Source organism: Erythrolamprus reginae, chromosome 4 (genome assembly GCF_031021105.1).
Source record: "Erythrolamprus reginae isolate rEryReg1 chromosome 4, rEryReg1.hap1, whole genome shotgun sequence".
Taxonomy (NCBI): domain Eukaryota; kingdom Metazoa; phylum Chordata; class Lepidosauria; order Squamata; family Dipsadidae; genus Erythrolamprus; species Erythrolamprus reginae.
In genome coordinates, this window is record NC_091953.1 from 21,332,620 (window position 1) to 21,349,230 (window position 16,611).

Consider the following 16,611-nt stretch of genomic DNA (forward strand, 5'->3'; position numbering starts at 1 on the left):
ATAAAATAAAATCATATAGTGCTGCTAAAGAAATACAGTACTTGCATTTTATTTATTTTTTTATTTTTTTATTTTTTTATTTTTTTTATTTTCTATCTATCTATCTATCTATCTATCTATCTATCTATCTATCTATCTATCTATCTATCTATCTATTTATTGGATTTGTATGCCACCCCTCTCCAAGGACTTTGGGCAGCATACAAATTTTAATATAAAGATGCCTGGATTTCAACTTAGACCTACATGAACCATGGCTTGCTTTAAATCTCTTGCTGAGTAAGCCACAGTGCCTGGATTCACGTAAGCGAAAAATCAAGATCAAATAAACTACGTTATGATATTCATTCCATAATATACTAAATATAAGAAAAATAATTGGATTTAAGCTGTCTAACTGATCAGCTAGTGCTGTACTTTAGATAAAATAAGGTGGGTTCACCCAACATACGGAGTCATAGTGGGGCAGGGGTAAAATTCAGCAGGTTCCGGAGAACCGGTAGTGGAAATTTTGAATAGTTTGGAGAATCGACAAATACCACCTCTGGCTGGCCCCAGAATGGGGTGGGAATAGAGATTTTGCAAAATCCTTCCACTGCCACACCCACCAAGCCATGCCCATAGAACTGGTAGGGAAAAGTTTTGAATTTCATCTATCTATCTATCTATCTATCTATCCCATCTATCTATCGCTATCTATCTATCTATCTATCCCATCTATCTATATCTATCTATCTATCTATCTATCTATCTATCTATCTATCCCATCTATCTATCTCTATCTATCTATCTATCTATCCCATCTATCTCTATCTCTCTCTCTCTCTCTATCTATCTATCCCATCTATATCTATCTATCTATCTATCTATCTATCTATCTATCTATCTATCTATCTATCTATCTATCTATCCCACCTATCTATCTATCTATCTATCTATCTATCTATCTATCTATCATATTTGTCAAACAAGTATAGAATTATAGTTTGTATTAACATAACAAAGTATAAAGAAGTGATAAAAAAGGATAATAGGGCAGAAGGACAGGTAGGCACAATAGTGTGCTTATGCATGCCCCTAATTTCACCCTGGTTTGGGGTCTGTTTTAGCTCTCAGCAAAGATGGACAACTTTGGTATGAACAAGGGCTACCCTTTTAATTTTTTAAGCTTAGATTTTGAAAGATATGCCAGTGAAAAGACTGTTACCCGATGAAGTAAAGTTTGGTGTTTTTTAAAATAATTATTGAACTGTAGGATATAGTATCTGTAACAGAGGTACAGGAAATTGAGGGAAGCTGTCAAAATTTATCTCTATCACTGACTTACCCCAGAAAGGAAATGGAGATGATTTTTCCAAACATATCAAGAGAAAAAAAGTCACTAAGCAACGAATGAAGGCTAAAAATTAAGCATTTGCTTTTTGCCATTCCTGATCAATATAGATTTATGTAGCTGAAAATGTTGACATTTAATTCTTGGTAATAAGCATGACATTTTCAGAATTATGGTGACATAATTAAATGTCAGAATACAGTGCCACTATCACATCAATCACAGCGAAAGTGCTACCAGGCATCACCAGTTTATGTTCATCCATCTTTTGTCTCAATCCTTCCATTAACTACTCAAGACTCATTTATACCGCCAGGCATGGGGGAGTTGAGATAGCTCTTCCCCCTAGGCCATTACAAGTTATGCATGGTATGTTTATGTGTATGTTTGGTTTTATAATAGGGGTTTTTAGTTGTTTTTATTATTGGATTGTACATGTTGTGTTTATTATTGTTGTTAGCCGCCCCGAGTCTGCGGAGAGGGGCGGCATACAAATGCAATAAATAATAATAATAATAATAATTATAATTATTATTATTATTATTATTATTATTATTATAGTCAATCCTGAATATCGATAGACTTCTCACATGGTTATCGTGTGTGAAGCTGTCTAAAATACAACGTATCATGGTTTCTAATAATTAAACTTATCCTATCAAACAAGAAAATAATTACAGTATTGAACATGCACGGAAGTGTCTTATGAATCTTGGTGTTCCATAGGACAAGAGAAAGAACTATTATACCATGATTAGATATACACTTCAGTATGTCATCAGGTGGTTAATTGACATTTTGAAGAATTCAGAAGAAGGCATGTATTAAAAAACTAATCAAGTTGCAGTTCATTACAGATAGATTCTTATTTATATAGTGCTTGAAACTCGAGTCCTGTAGTCTATATAACAAGCACTTTGCGACTGATTTGTCGATACTGCTGTATGCTATGACATTTTCAAAAAAAACATCTGAAGCTTTGAAAAGGTCACCTTCTTCGAAGTAACACCAGAAAAGAATTATCTTTCCGAGGAAATGTAAAATTACCACTTTTGATCAGGATGTCAAACCCGCTCCAATAGTAACATGCATGAGAGCCAGTCTGCTACTAACTTGTAGGCACATTTTAAAAATCCCACAAACACATCCCTGGGGGCTTGGTGGAAAAACAATCCAGAGATTGATTGATTGATTGGTTGGTTGGTTTTATTTATGTATGTATTTATTTATTTATTTACTTACTTACTTACTTACTTACTTACTTACTTACTTACTTACTTACTTACTTATTGGATTTGTATGCCACCCTTCTCCGTAGACTCGTAGAGATAATGTGTTTACTGAGCTCAACTACAGTTCAGAATTTTTCCTAAGACAATTTGTTATTAAAAAGGGGGGATGCAGAAGAAATAATACAATATTTACCTTTGCTACCGGTTCGGAAATGTGAGCACGCAGCTTCTGAGCATGTGCAGATCTTCTGTGATAATGTCTGGGTAGGTGAGCGGAGCCTCCAGCTGCTGCCAGTACCAATTTGCCCGAACCGGGACGAACCGGTAGCAACCCACCACTGAAACAATAGCTTATGAGCAACAAACACACTGTGATACAGATTATGGATCTTACTTATAAAGCTTACAAAAGTATTTACAAAAAGCCATATGTTAGTCTTCTATTAAATTAGTAATTTTTTTTTCATGTTATTGAACAGATTTGACGAAGCTGATCAATATATACTCAAAATAATGATTATCTTGTCTTGAGCTGCATTTCAGGTTCTTGAGGGAAAAAATCAGGGAATTAATCATAGGCAGAAGGATGAATATGTTAGAGTCCTGGTAATATTCAATAGTGGATTTACCTCAGCTAAGAAATAAGGGCTGGCTTCGCTCACCGTACTAGGTAATAATAGCTGGTAAACTGAGCCATTGTTCAAAAATCATATTTTATGGATTAGCATAAGTATGAACCTGGCCTATTGTGGTTTATTTGGGGGAAAAAAAGTTAGGCAAATCATGAATTTCAATTCAATCAGTTTCTGAAAATCCACTGAAACTTCATTTCTAACAGCTATGTGAAAAAGTGAAATAGTTTTGCGGAAAAAGTATTGCTTTCTGGAAATTTTCTTAACCAGACTAGACATACCAAATTCCTGAATTTCTCCAGAAGAGAATAAAAAAATAATTTAACTTTAAACTATTTTTAAAAATATTTTTAATATTTTATAATAAATATTTTTAAATACAGTACTTTTATTAGTAATCTAGCTACGGAGAAGCAAATTCATTTCTCTGGGATGTAATACGTTAGCCAATGATCTAAAATAAGTGTAATATAAAGCATAAATGTTTCTAAATATTACCAATATTAATTTTTGCCATAAATCTCAAATCACATTGCCAATGTGAAAGTGCTTTTCCCACAAGGTACAGTACTAATAAGAAAAACACTAAGATTTTGAAAGGATCAGATATAGAACTGTAAAAATCAGTATATAAGCTATCTGGAGAAACAAAACTCATTTGTAGTCTATCAAATTTCCTGTCTGCTTTGTGTGTTATACCTCAAAGAATCTTGACAGTTAATTACAGACATGCAATTATGCAAAGATTCAAAAGAAAATTAACAAGCAATCCCCCTCTCTCCTCATTTAAGTGACAGCCATATTGGTTAAGCTGATTTGTAGGGCTATATTAATATTATTCTGGCATCAGTATGCATACTTAAAATTTTGTAGATACAGTACATGGAGTTTTATTACACTGTTATTCTTTCCATGTCGAGATCATCCCCAATGTGCTCCATTGCTACCCTGTCTTTGGCCTCAATCTGCATGAATTCAAATACATTCAGCATCTGGTTGTACAGCTCAGGGTTTGCTAAGGGCCTTCAGGAAATCACAATACAATGCATGCCAACCAGTGATATGATAGCGTCATCTGTCTGAACAATCAGATTGCTGCTCTCCAGTCTCAAGATAACCATGCTTGGTGTCATGCATTTTCATTACAAATCCAAATAAGGTTTTGGTATGATGTGACAAAGCTCCCATAGAAATTGAATGAATAAATTAATTAACATTTGGTTAGCTTAAAAGGTCTGCCTTTTGTAATCCCATTTAGACAGCAATTTAACAAGAAAAAAAAATTGAACAGTAAGTTTATAATTCCCTCAAACATTGGGCTAGGATGGGGATTGAATTATTTATTATTATTACTATTTATTAGATTTGTATGCCGCACCTCTCCGTAGACTCGGGGCGGCTCACAGCAATAACAAAGACAATGTAAGAACAAATCTAATAATTTAAAAAACCCTAAAACCCCCATTGTTAAAAGCAAGCATACACACAAACGTACCATGTATAAACTGTGTAGGCCCGGGGGAGATGTCTCAGTTCCCCCATGCCTGACGGCAGAGATGGGTCTTAAGAACTTTACGAAAGGCAAGGAGGGTGGGGGCAGTTCTGCTCTCCGAGGGGAGCTATTTCCAGAGGGTCGGGGCCGCCACAGAGAAGGCTCTTCTCCTGGGTCCTGCCAAACGACATTGTTTAGTCGACGGGACCCAGAGAAGGCCAACTCTGTGGGACCTAACCGGTCGCTGGGATTCGTGCGGCACAAGGCGGTCCCGGAGATATGCAAGGGGATTTGGCCTAGTATTAGGAAGCCTATCTTTGTTTTTGTTTTGTAAGGTTTTTGAGTGCAGCTCAGAATCTGGTAAATCCAATTAAACTCTGAACATGAGGCAATCTGATATTCAGGTTTATTTTTGGCCAAAGCAAAACTGGGTGACCTTTTATCTTCTATCTTAAACAGAGCAGGCAGAGAAAGAAAAAGCTGTGCAATAAAACTTTTTCTCAAACTTCTTATAGTTTACACAGCTTTCACCAATCGGCATAGTGTTAGAAACATAATTTCATATCCATTAGTTCATGCAAACCGCATGATTTTCTTAACGCTCTAAAAACAAAGGACCTCAGAATTGGAAAAGACTACATTTTCTGGCATATAGCCCAGAGCTTTGTTAGGGGGTGCTATCTCACATTAGGTTGCTGAGAATACATATTTTGCATTTCACAAGTTACTTTGCTAGGCTACTTGGCAGCCTGGAGGCTTTATCTATGCAGATAGAGCATTGGGTCACAATGAAGCTTCTCTCAGCAGCGCTGAATATCAAACTTTGCATCATATATACTCTGTACATGCTCTAATCCTTTCAGTTTCATGCATTATGAGCCCACCTAGAGTCATAGTATGATATTGATGGCAATGTACATCAAGTCCTGTAAATAAACACAATACAGTGTTCCCTCGATTTTCGCGGGGGATGCGTTCCGAGACTGCCCGCAAAAGTCAAATTTCCGCGAAGTAGAGATGCAGAAGTAAATACACTATTTTTGGCTATGAACAGTATCACAAGCCTTCCCTTAACACTTTAAACCCCTAAATTACAATTTCCCATTCCCTTAGCAACTATTTAGATTATTACTCACCATGTTTATTTATGAAAGTTTATTTAAAAAAATATTTATTAAAGGCGGACGAATGTTTGCCGTTGACATATAACGTCATTGGGTGGGGAAAACAATGGTACAGTGGCACCTCATGATACGAACCCCTCGTCTTACGAACAACCCGAGATATGAACCTGGGATTCAGAAATTTTTTGCCTCTTCTTACGAACTTTTTTCTTCTTACGAACCCACCGCCACCGCCGCCGAGAAGCCCTGCCGCCCGGCTGTCACTTTTTGAAACAGCCGGGGGGCTTCCCAGCGTCCTCCTGTACCTGAACGCCAAACCCGAACTTCCAGGTTCGGCGTTCGGGAGGCCGCTGAGAAGCCCCCCGGCTGTTTCAAAAAGCGACAGCCGGGCGGCGGGGCTTCCCAGCGGCCTCCCGAACGCCGAACCCGGAAGTTCGTCAAAAGTTCAGGTTCGGGAGGCCGCTGGGAAGCCCCGCCGCCTGGCTGTTTTAAAAGGTGACAGCCGAGCGGCGGAGCTTCCCAGTGGCCTCCCGAATGCCGAACCTGGAAGTTCGGCAAAAGTTTGGGTTCGGGAGGCCGCTGGGAAGCCCCGCCGCCCGGCTGTCACCTTTTAAAGCAGCCGGGGGGCTTCCCAGCGGCCTCCTGAACCCGAACGCCCAACCCGAACTGGGTTTTTTGCCTCTTAAGAACCATTTTCTACTTAAGAACCTGAGCCCGGAAAAATTTCCCAGATTTGAGAGCGGCATGAAGGCCCGGCCAGTTTCCTCCCATTCCCCCTTTAATCCCAGCCATCTCGGGCTTTTCTGGGCTGCCAGAGGAGCCTTTCGGTGGCGCTTAAAGAGGCTTTGGCAGCCAGAGGCAATGGAGGGAGGGGCGTGCTCCTCCTTGCCGCCTCAGAGTCCCTCTTTTTTTTCTTTTAATCCTTAAAGTTTTGGATTTTTTTGATTCCCCTCACCTCACCTTCTTCCTTCGGCAGCAACTGTCCTCCTCCTCTTCTTTCTCCTCCTCCTCCCACCCAAATTCAGAGTTTTATTTCTTTCCTAATGGGTTTGCATGCATTACTTGCTTTTACATTGATTCCCATTGGAAAAATTGCTTCTACTTACAAACTTTTATATTTAAGAACCTGGTCACGGAACGAATTAAGTGCCACAAAATTTGAGTAGGCAATGTCATGGGGGGAGGGGGGAATGCCATGCGACTCGATGGGAGTGAGTGACATCGAGTTGGACATACACACCCAGGTTTTGTCTTTTTTTTTCTGTGGGAAACTGGTCCAAATGGCTCTTAAGTGTTTACAGTTGGAAATCTCTGGTATTCACACAAACCATTGCTACAAATTACCCAACAATTTTAGCCTACAAAATTGGGTCAACTGCATTGAGCAACCATTATCAACTATGGTTTAGAATGTAGCACAAGCACACATTGAAAAGTTAAACTGCCCCCTTTTCTGTCATACACCTTTTAATCAGTGGTCTTTTCTGTAAAGGAGTAAGCTTTCTACATTTTTACAGAAACATTCTGTAAAAGAAATTTTAAAAACTTAAGAGGAGCATGTTTATATCACATGCAAGCTGCTGCGTGGGAGCTGAAACTTCAGCATATTTTAGAAGGCATTTGATTTGGGAATGAGATGCACCATGCTCTTCAATGAATGTTAAAGTGAGAGGACTCATCCTAGCTCTTTTCAAAAAAGCAGTGTTGTCCGCTACAGGTTTTGCTGTCTTTTCAGAAGTCCAGCTTTGGAGAGAAAAGCAAGCGTTTTTATGTTTTAAGTCAAGATACTGAGAGCTGCATTCAGAGCACAAAGCACAGGGGGTCCTTGTGTTAAATTGAAACTAAGCATCTTTATGCAACATACTTAAAGGGCCAAGAATGGTGGAAGGTCTTAAGCATAAAACGTATCAGGAAAGACTTAATGAACTCAATCTGTATAGTCTGGAGGACAGAAGGAAAAGGAGGGACATGATCGAAACATTTAAATATGTTAAAGGGTTAAATAAGGTCCAGGAGGGAAGTATTTTTAATAGGAAAGTGAACACAAGAACAAGGGGACACAATCTGAAGTTAGTTGGGAGAAAGATCAAAAGCAACATGAGAAAATATTCTTTTACTGAAAGAGTAGTAGATCCTTGGAACAAACTTCCAGCAGACGTGGTAGATAAATCCACAGTAACTGAATTTAAACATGCCTGGGATAAACATATATCCATCCTAAGATAAAATACAGAAAATAGTATAAGGGCAGACTAGATGGACCATGAGGTCTTTTTCTGCCGTCAGACTTGTTTCTATTTCTATTTAAGGTTTATAAAAATGCTTTACTAATTTGAAGGTTGAGGGTTTTTTTTTACTTTAGGTGGCTTTATATTTTTTTAAAAAGTATATCTTAGTTTATATTAACATAAAAGTCAGATTTATGTGGAAAACAAAACACACAAGTTAGATTTATGTGAGGAAATAATTGACATGGACTGGAATAAATGCTAGAAAAATGAAAAGTCCTTATAATATAGGAGCAGTGAACTCTCGCTTGGAGTTTTGTAGGCTATATTAAAGTTTGATGAATGCAGGGCTTACTATGCCATTGCGCCCCACCACGAAGCGCGCGTCCCACCTGACACCATAGTTCCAGCTGAGCAGTGAGCAATCGCTCACTTAAAAATCATCAACTCAGTTTTCCAAACCTGCCCAGAAGCCGAGGGAAAGAGTGAGAGGGAAGGAGAGAGAGAGGAAGAGTGGAAGAGAGAAACAGATAGAAAAAAGAGAGGAAGGAAAAGAGAAAGAAAAAGAATGGGAGTAAGGAAGAGAGAAAGAAAATCAAAATCTAGTTTGAAATTAGCTCAACTATTTAAGTGGCATTTTGATATTGATAGTTGCCCTATTATGAGCTCACTGTTATAGAAACACAGTACAGTATTTTATTTTGAAATTCTCTGAGGCAAAACAGGGTGTGTTTTTTATTTATTTGTCTGTTTATTTATTTATTATTTCTGTGCCGCCCAGTCCTGAAGGGACTGCCGCTCAGACACTATACTTTTCCGCCCACCCCCCACCCCCCAAAAAAAAAATTAGAGGGAACACTGCCTGACACTTGCAGCTCCGTCACGTTCCTCGGCGTTTGTTCAGAGAAACCTATTGTAAAAAGTCAACTTATCGCGAGTTCAACCGAACTTTTCGAACTCGCGAGTTTTCTTTTTACAATGCGCTTCTCTAGACACGAGGAACGCACGCGTCAGGTAGGACGCGCGCCTCGCGGTGTGGCGCAATTTGGGGTTGGCAGGTCAGGCGAAGCGAGAAAACGCGCGTCTTGCCGAGTTGTAGCTCAGTCACGTTCCTTGGAGACACGAGGAACGCGACGGAGCTACAAGTCCTAAGTAGGACGCTCCATCTCGTGGCTCGTCCAGCCCCGCCTGCCCCTCCCCAAATTGCGCCTCACCGCGAGACGCGCGCCCAAACCTCACACGTGTAGCTCCGTCGCGCTCCTCAGTGTTGCGTCCACTGATCCTCCCGCTCTCTCAAGCGAAGCGGAAGGGGGGGAAAGAAACTCTTGCGGGGGGGGCTGCCTGAGGAAGCCGAGCTGACAGGCAAACTTCGAAGCCGAGCTCGGCGGTAGAAGCAGGCGAGCGGCCGCTTCCTTGTCTCTTCCAAAACGCATTCCTCTCACGCAATACATTTTTCTCCCTTTTCGCTCCAAAAGGTTGCGCAAGCGCAATGAGTCCAACAAAGACGGAGTCGAAAGATTTCTTGCGCGAAGGCTAAAAAGTTCTTCCAGCCCAATCACCCCCAACCTAGAGAGGGGAGCGCGTTTAGAACAGACAAGGAAGCGCGCGCCCGGTTGCTTCTTTGCCGCTGAGCCCGGCTTAGAAGTTGGCCTCTCGGCTTCCTCAGGCAGCCCCCGCCAAGTTTCTTCCCTTTCCCGCTTCGCTCGAGAGCCGGAGGCGGGCCAGTGGACGCAACACCGAGGAACGCCACAGAGCTACAAGTGAAAGACATGGAAGCGCGTGCCCGGTTGCTTCTTTGCCGCTAAGCCCGGCTTAGAAGTTTGCCGGTCGGCTTGGCTTCCTCAGGCAGCGGACGCAACACCGAGGAACGCCACAAGCGCCGGGTGGGACGCTCGTCTCGCGGCGGGGCGCAATTGGAGGGGGGGCAGGTTCGCCCAGGACTAACTAGGACTTGTAGCTCCATCGCGTTCCTCGGAGGAAGAGACCAAGCAGGTGCGTCGGGTGGCTGTTACTAGGGGCCGAGGGTTTCCCACGCACCGCCCTCGCCTGTAAACCCCCCCCCCCCAACGTCTGAAGGACGCGGAGGAGGCAGGTGGAAGAGGAGCAGTTCGAGGCGGGGGCGTGAGGGAGACCCGCGGCCCGGTTATCTCTACTTGAGCGCCGGGCTCTGTAACGTCCGTAGTAGCAGAGGCACAGGGCAAGCAATTGCGACGGCAGCTCCCGGCTCCCTCGGCAAGTGCGTGGAAAGCCTCGGTCGCTGCAGGGACGGGCTGGATGCGCCCGTCTGTTGCTTGTGAGCCCGCTGTAGTAGCCGATCGGTCTCCTTTAAGGAAACGCGAAGAAGAGGCGAGCCTCGGACCCTGTCTTAACGCCGCCTCGCAGACGGGCCGAGCAAAGCCCCGCGGGTTGCGCGCGCATCCGCCTCTTGCTTGCGCGCCCTCCCTCCCCCCCCAACAAAGTGTGCCGGCCGCAAAAAGAGCGGCTCCCGACAGGTCCCCCCCTTACTCATTCCTTTTCCCCTTACTCATTCCTTTTCCCTTTACTCATTCTTAATCTTCTCTTCATATTTTCTATAAATATATACTTTCAAGAATACCACCGGCTGACAATGAACATTTCCCACTTTTACCTCTCTGTGACATAAGCGAGCAGAAGCATTGTTTTATGTAAGGTGTCCTGCCTTGTTGACCGATACTTAGTTTGTTGCAATTGTTGGCGTGCTCCTACTTTCTTTGAAATTACTTTGCCTGCCTTAACATTTCTCCATTTCTCCATTTTTAGAAAGCATTCGGTCAAGTGCGGCCATTCCAGAAAATGAAAATATAGCTTGATTTGACTTTGTAGGATTAAAACAGCTATAGTTGCAGCATTAAGAAATTGCCCAACCCAGTTGGGCTGCAATTTATCAATTTACTTTTGAAGACATTTACAGTCAATATGGTATGTGAACAATCTAACTTTGCTTTATTATTATTATTTATTAAAGAGCATGTTAACCAGCAAGTAGAAATGCTGATTTTATAAAATACCAAGATTTTGTCTTTAGGATTTAGGTGCAAATAATGAATCACAGTTTTAAAATGAATATTATGAAGGTGTCTTAGAGCATATTTGAAAGATACTTTGATTCTGGATAGTGTAGGACCTGTCATATTTATTATTTGAAAATGTGATTATATTTTACTAATCCTCATTTAATGGACTTTAGATACCAAAGGAAAATGTATATAATGTGATTTTACATACATTTTAATATATGGCAATTATATAAATATGGGTTTAATGGTCATAGGGCTTTTGTCTTTAGTTTTACTATAGTTCCATTTTAAATAGAATAAGGCTTCTCCCTAGAGTAGCTTAATAATGTGTTTTGAGTCAAACCTGTGGAAAATGTAATTACAGTATTAATAGGCCATCGTAAGTATTGTCTTTTAAACATGTGCTAATATTAGCGTATAATAATATGTTGAACAATTAAAATGCTTATTGTTACTAGAAGGCCAAGATCTGATGTTAGGGTGCCATGCTTTCTTATGGGATGAGAAAGATAGAACCCACAAATATTTTAGACACCATATTATCAGAAATTCAATATATGAGGTATGGACCAAAATTAAAAGAGCTCACTACCCACAAATGGTTCTCCAGCATGGAAGTCACTATGCATCCAAACACTAAAGATTTAAATAGGCTGGTTAATTATTACCAACTACTGGACGAGAGAGGTGAATTGACGACTAGGGAACAATTAGAATAAAATGAGATAAGAATGGATTGGTGGCCATGTGCCCAGATAAAATCAAGATACCAAGAAGATAAAAGAAAAATAGGGATACCAAAGGGTGAAACAGAACTTGATAAAATAATCCTGGGACAAGAGGAAAAAATGATCTCTAAAATTTATAAATATTTATTGAACTATAAAATGGAGGATTATACAGTTAAAAATAATATTCATAGTTGGAATAGAAATTTTGGTTATAGTGTAAATTTAGATAAGTGGGATATGATTTGGTCCAAAATTATAAACTAACAAAATCAGTGGCATACAGGGAAAACTTATAGAAAATGTAATATAGATGGCACCTCCCCCTGGCAAGATTAGCTCATATGTACAGTATATTGGAATAAAGCCACAGTGCTGGAGATGCAATGAACTCATGGGGACTTACTATCATATCTGGTGGACCTGCCCAAAGATAAAGGAATTTTGGATTAAGATACAAAAACGGATAATGGATATACAGTACTAAAAATTAAAATAAATAGAAGACCAGAAGCTTTCCTCTTAGGAATTATAGATCAGAAAATAGATAAAAATAAATATTATTTAATTATACATATATTGATAGCTACTAGAATAGCGATAGCTCAATGCTGGAAGCAACTTAACTTGCCAGACAACTCGATTGCGCAGAAGCAGACGCATTAACTCTTATATTAAATAATAAAGAAGACTCCATTTACTATAAAATCTGGAACTCTTTTTATGATTGGTTCAAGAGAAGGAAAGAAAGTTTAAATTAAACTACGACAATAACAATTCATTTGCTTATTTTTTTTATTGGTATAATAATATTGGTATGATATAGGTGTAATAGGTATATGGAAATAAAGATCTTTAGGAAATTAAATACTTAACCAAGAGTGTATAGAAGGCGGCTAGAAAATAAACTGTTATTAATAGAATATGGATAACCAAAATGATTAATAATGGATACTGGATATATATACAGTATATATTTACCAGAACAGGAAATATTTAATTACGGTACATTTTCCCTCCTCACACGATGATGTAATGTATACATTGATTGTTATTTGTTATGGTGATGTTGTTTTTGTTCCTTTTCCCCCCTTTTTCTTCTTTTTCTTTTTGTATTCTGTAAATGTATGTTTGTTTATTTTTGTTATATTTTTAAAGAATTTAAATAAAAACTATTTAAAAAAATAATAAAATGCTTAAGAAAAAGTACTCGTTTTCAGTTTTAGTGAAATGCTCCCTATAGGAAAAAAACCCCTGCAGTCTATTTTTTCAATAACTTCAATATTACTTGATACCATGTCATTTAAATATGGAGGATAAGATTATGGAACAATTCTTTTGGTAATAATTTGGGTGTTTATGGCCTTAAAATTATGATAAAATCAGATTTGATAAATATAATTATATTTTTGTGAAAAAATGGTATATTCACAGTTATTCCTTATGGATGTTTTATTTTTGTTTTAATAATTACACTCTTTGGCTATGCATTACATAGTTGGTTTGCTTACATATCTATCTTATTGTAATATGTGATTGCAGGATTTTCCTTTTTCTAAAGTTCTCTTCCCTTAACACAAGAGTGTTTTAGTATAAAAATTGAGGTCATTGATCACCGTTGGAGAACAAAAGCTATCTACCCATTTTAAAAGTCAGTCAGTATTCATAATGTTGTCTAAGAATTTCCTGGGTCCAAATGATCCCAATAGAAAATAAAAACAATGGGAATAGTAGCTAGCTACTTTATTTAGAAGTCTGTATAAAGCCAAAGCTTAGTTAAACATACAGTGTGAGGGGAAAGTAGAAAGGTAGGCAGGTAGAGTTGTGGTGAATTAGTGATTTGTAACCAGTGTTCCCTCTAATTTTTTGGGGGGGTGGGCGGAAAAGTATAGTGTCTGAGCGACAGTCCCTTCGGGACTGGGCGGCACAGAAATAATAAACAAGCAAACAAACAAATAAAAAACCCACCCTCTTTTGCCTCAGAGAATTTCAAAATAAAATACTGTACTTTGTGTCTATAACAGTGAGCTCATAATAGGGAAATTCTATCAATATCAAAATGCCACTTAAATAGTTGAGCTAGTTTCAAACTAGATTTTGATTTTCTTTCTCTCTTCCTTACTCCCATTCTTTTTCTTTCTCTTTTCCTTCCTCTCTTTTTTCTATCTGTTTCTCTCTCTTCCTCTCTCTCTCCTTCCCTCTCACTCTTTCCCTCTCGGCTTCTGGGCAGGTTTGGAAAACTCTGAGTTGATGATGATTTTTAAGTGAGCGATTGCTCACTGCTCAGCTTAGAGGGAACTATGTTTGTAACTGCTTATTTCTTTGTGTGAATAAAGGACCCCACCCAAAGCATTGGTTCTGAAAGCATGCCCATAAGCTAGCTTAACATTTTCAATAAATGCCCTTTGTCTATAAATGGCTTATGAATGAAGGCGGCTATATATGTCCCAGGATAGTGTTGCAGGATCCAATCTGGGTTGATCACTGGAACCAGGTTTTTGTCTTCCATATTAGAAATTCAGTCTCTCTGATTAGTCCAAGAACTTGGAAGACAAAAATATTTGGTCCAAGTGACTGACCCAGATTAGATTTCTGCTCTAATGCATTTAATAGTTCTGTAATGTACAGTTTGATATAGTTTTCCAGTTGTCAGTGAAGATTCTTAGTCATCCAGGTAGAGTTGTCTGACAGTTAAGTTATGGTAACGGGTCATCTTATTATTTGTTTTATTTGTTTTATTTATGTATTTATTTTATTTATTATTTTATTTATTTATTTAATTTGTATGCCGCCCCTCTCCGTAGACTCGGGGCAGCTCACAACAGTAATAGAAGAAAAAACCCAATGTAGAATACAAATCTAATAATTAAAACTAAAAACCCATAATTTTAAAAAAACATGCATACAACATACCATACATAAACAATATAGGCCTGGGGAAGTTATATCAGTTCCCCCGTGCCTGACGACAGAGGTGGGTTTTATGGAGTTTACGAAAGGCAAGGAGGGTGGGGGCAGTTCTAATCTCAGGGGGGAGCTGGTTCCAGAGGGTCGGGGCCGCCACAGAGAAGGCTCTTCCCCTGGGACCCGCCAAACGACATTGTTTAGTCGACGGGACCCGGAGAAGGCCAACTCTGTGGGACCTAACCGGTCGCTGGGATTCGTGCGGCAGAAGGCGGTCCCGGAGGTATTCTGGTCCGATGCCATGAAGTTCAATTTGGTTCAATTTTTAGTTTCATATTTCTCTGATGTTATGTTCCCTTCTCATTAAATCTAGCAGAGAAAGCATATTGCAGATACAATCCGCCAGGGACTTATATTTGGTAGGACCTAAATTGCAAGCCTTCTCTGCCATGGTGGCCACCTTATGGAACATCCCCCCGCCCTCCCTCCCTCCCCCCTGCCCAAATTAGATTAACTCATTCCCTCTTGATGTTCCAGAAATCCTTTATCATCTGGTTATGTTACCAGGGTTCCACTGTTGAGCTGGATTATACTCATTCTCCCTCCCCCTTCCCATATTTAAAAATGTTTAATTAACTTCTGATTTTTTTAATGTTGACTTTTTTTATTTATTTATTTATTTTGTCCAATACACAATGCGGGTTTTAGTGGGTATATATACAGTATATATATGTTAAATGTTTTTTTTAGCTGGAATTTTAAAATTAAGGGAGACTAGGATGGACCCATTTCGGCCTTGTTCTGGCCTCATCAGCTAGCCACACCCTTTCCTTACTGGGATTCCTTACTGGTATATATACACATACATACATACATACATACATACATACACATAGTAAAATACATGATGAAGGTTATAGAGGAGATACTCATAGTAAAATATATCTATGAAAGAATAGAAAAGAAGTTATAGGAATAGAACATATTAATGAAAGAATAGAAGAAGAGATACAGTCAACGAAGCAGTGGAAGTGATGTGCCGGTGTCTGGAGGCTGTTGGGGCCTGGATGGGTGTCAACAGACTCAAACTCAACCCGGATAAGACGGAGTGGCTGTGGGTTTTGCCTCCCAAGGACAATTCCATCTGTCCTTCCATTACCCTGTGGGGGGAATTATTGACCCCCTCGGAGAGGGTCCGCAACTTGGGCATCCTCCTCGATCCACAGCTCACATTAGAGAACCATCTTTCAGCTGTGGCGAGGGGGGCATTTGCCCAGGTTCGCCTGGTGTACCAGTTGCGGCCCTATCTGGACCGGGACTCACTGCTCACAGTCACTCATGCCCTCATCACCTCAAGGTTCGACTACTGTAAAGCTCTCTACATGGGGCTACCTTTGAAAAGTGTTCGGAAACTCCAAATCGTGCAGAATGCAGCTGCGAGAGCAGTCATGGGCTTACCTAGGTATGCCCATGTTTCACCAACACTCTGCAGTCTGCATTGGTTGCCGATCAATTTCCGGTCACGATTCAAAGTGTTGGTTATGACCTTTAAAGCCCTTCATGGCACTGGACCAGAATATCTCCGAGACCGTCTGCTGCCGCACGAATCCCAGCGACCGATTAGGTCCCACAGAGTGGGCCTTCTCCGGGTCCCGTCAACTAAACAATGTCGGTTGGCGGGCCCCAGGGGAAGATCCTTCTCTGTGGCGGCCCCGACCCTCTGGAACCAACTCCCCCCGGAGATTAGAACTGCCCCTACTCTCCTTGCCTTTCGTAAGCTCCTTAAGACCCACCTTTGTCGTCAGGCATGCGGGAACTGAGACATTTCCCCCGGGCATATACAATTTATGAATGGTATGTCTGTCTGTATGTTTGTTTAGAAAATGGGTTTTTTTTAAAA

General features: G+C 40.1%; 1 protein-coding gene across 3 annotated transcripts in view; it reads left to right on the forward strand.

The window, feature by feature from the left end:
• The first annotated feature begins 9,604 nt into the window (after positions 1-9,604).
• RNF17 (ring finger protein 17) overlaps positions 9,605-16,611 on the forward strand; it is a 91,514-nt gene continuing 84,507 nt past the window's right edge. For 2 of the 3 annotated variants that reach the window (XM_070749759.1, XM_070749760.1), the window contains exons 1-2: positions 9,605-10,033; positions 10,823-10,981. In XM_070749759.1, the coding sequence (XP_070605860.1) occupies positions 10,979-10,981 (3 nt within the window). In that variant the 5' untranslated portion in view covers positions 9,605-10,033; positions 10,823-10,978. Of the gene's footprint in view, positions 10,034-10,120; positions 10,239-10,822; positions 10,982-16,611 lie in introns of those variants that run through there. The other variant, XM_070749761.1, reaches the window with a different exon arrangement.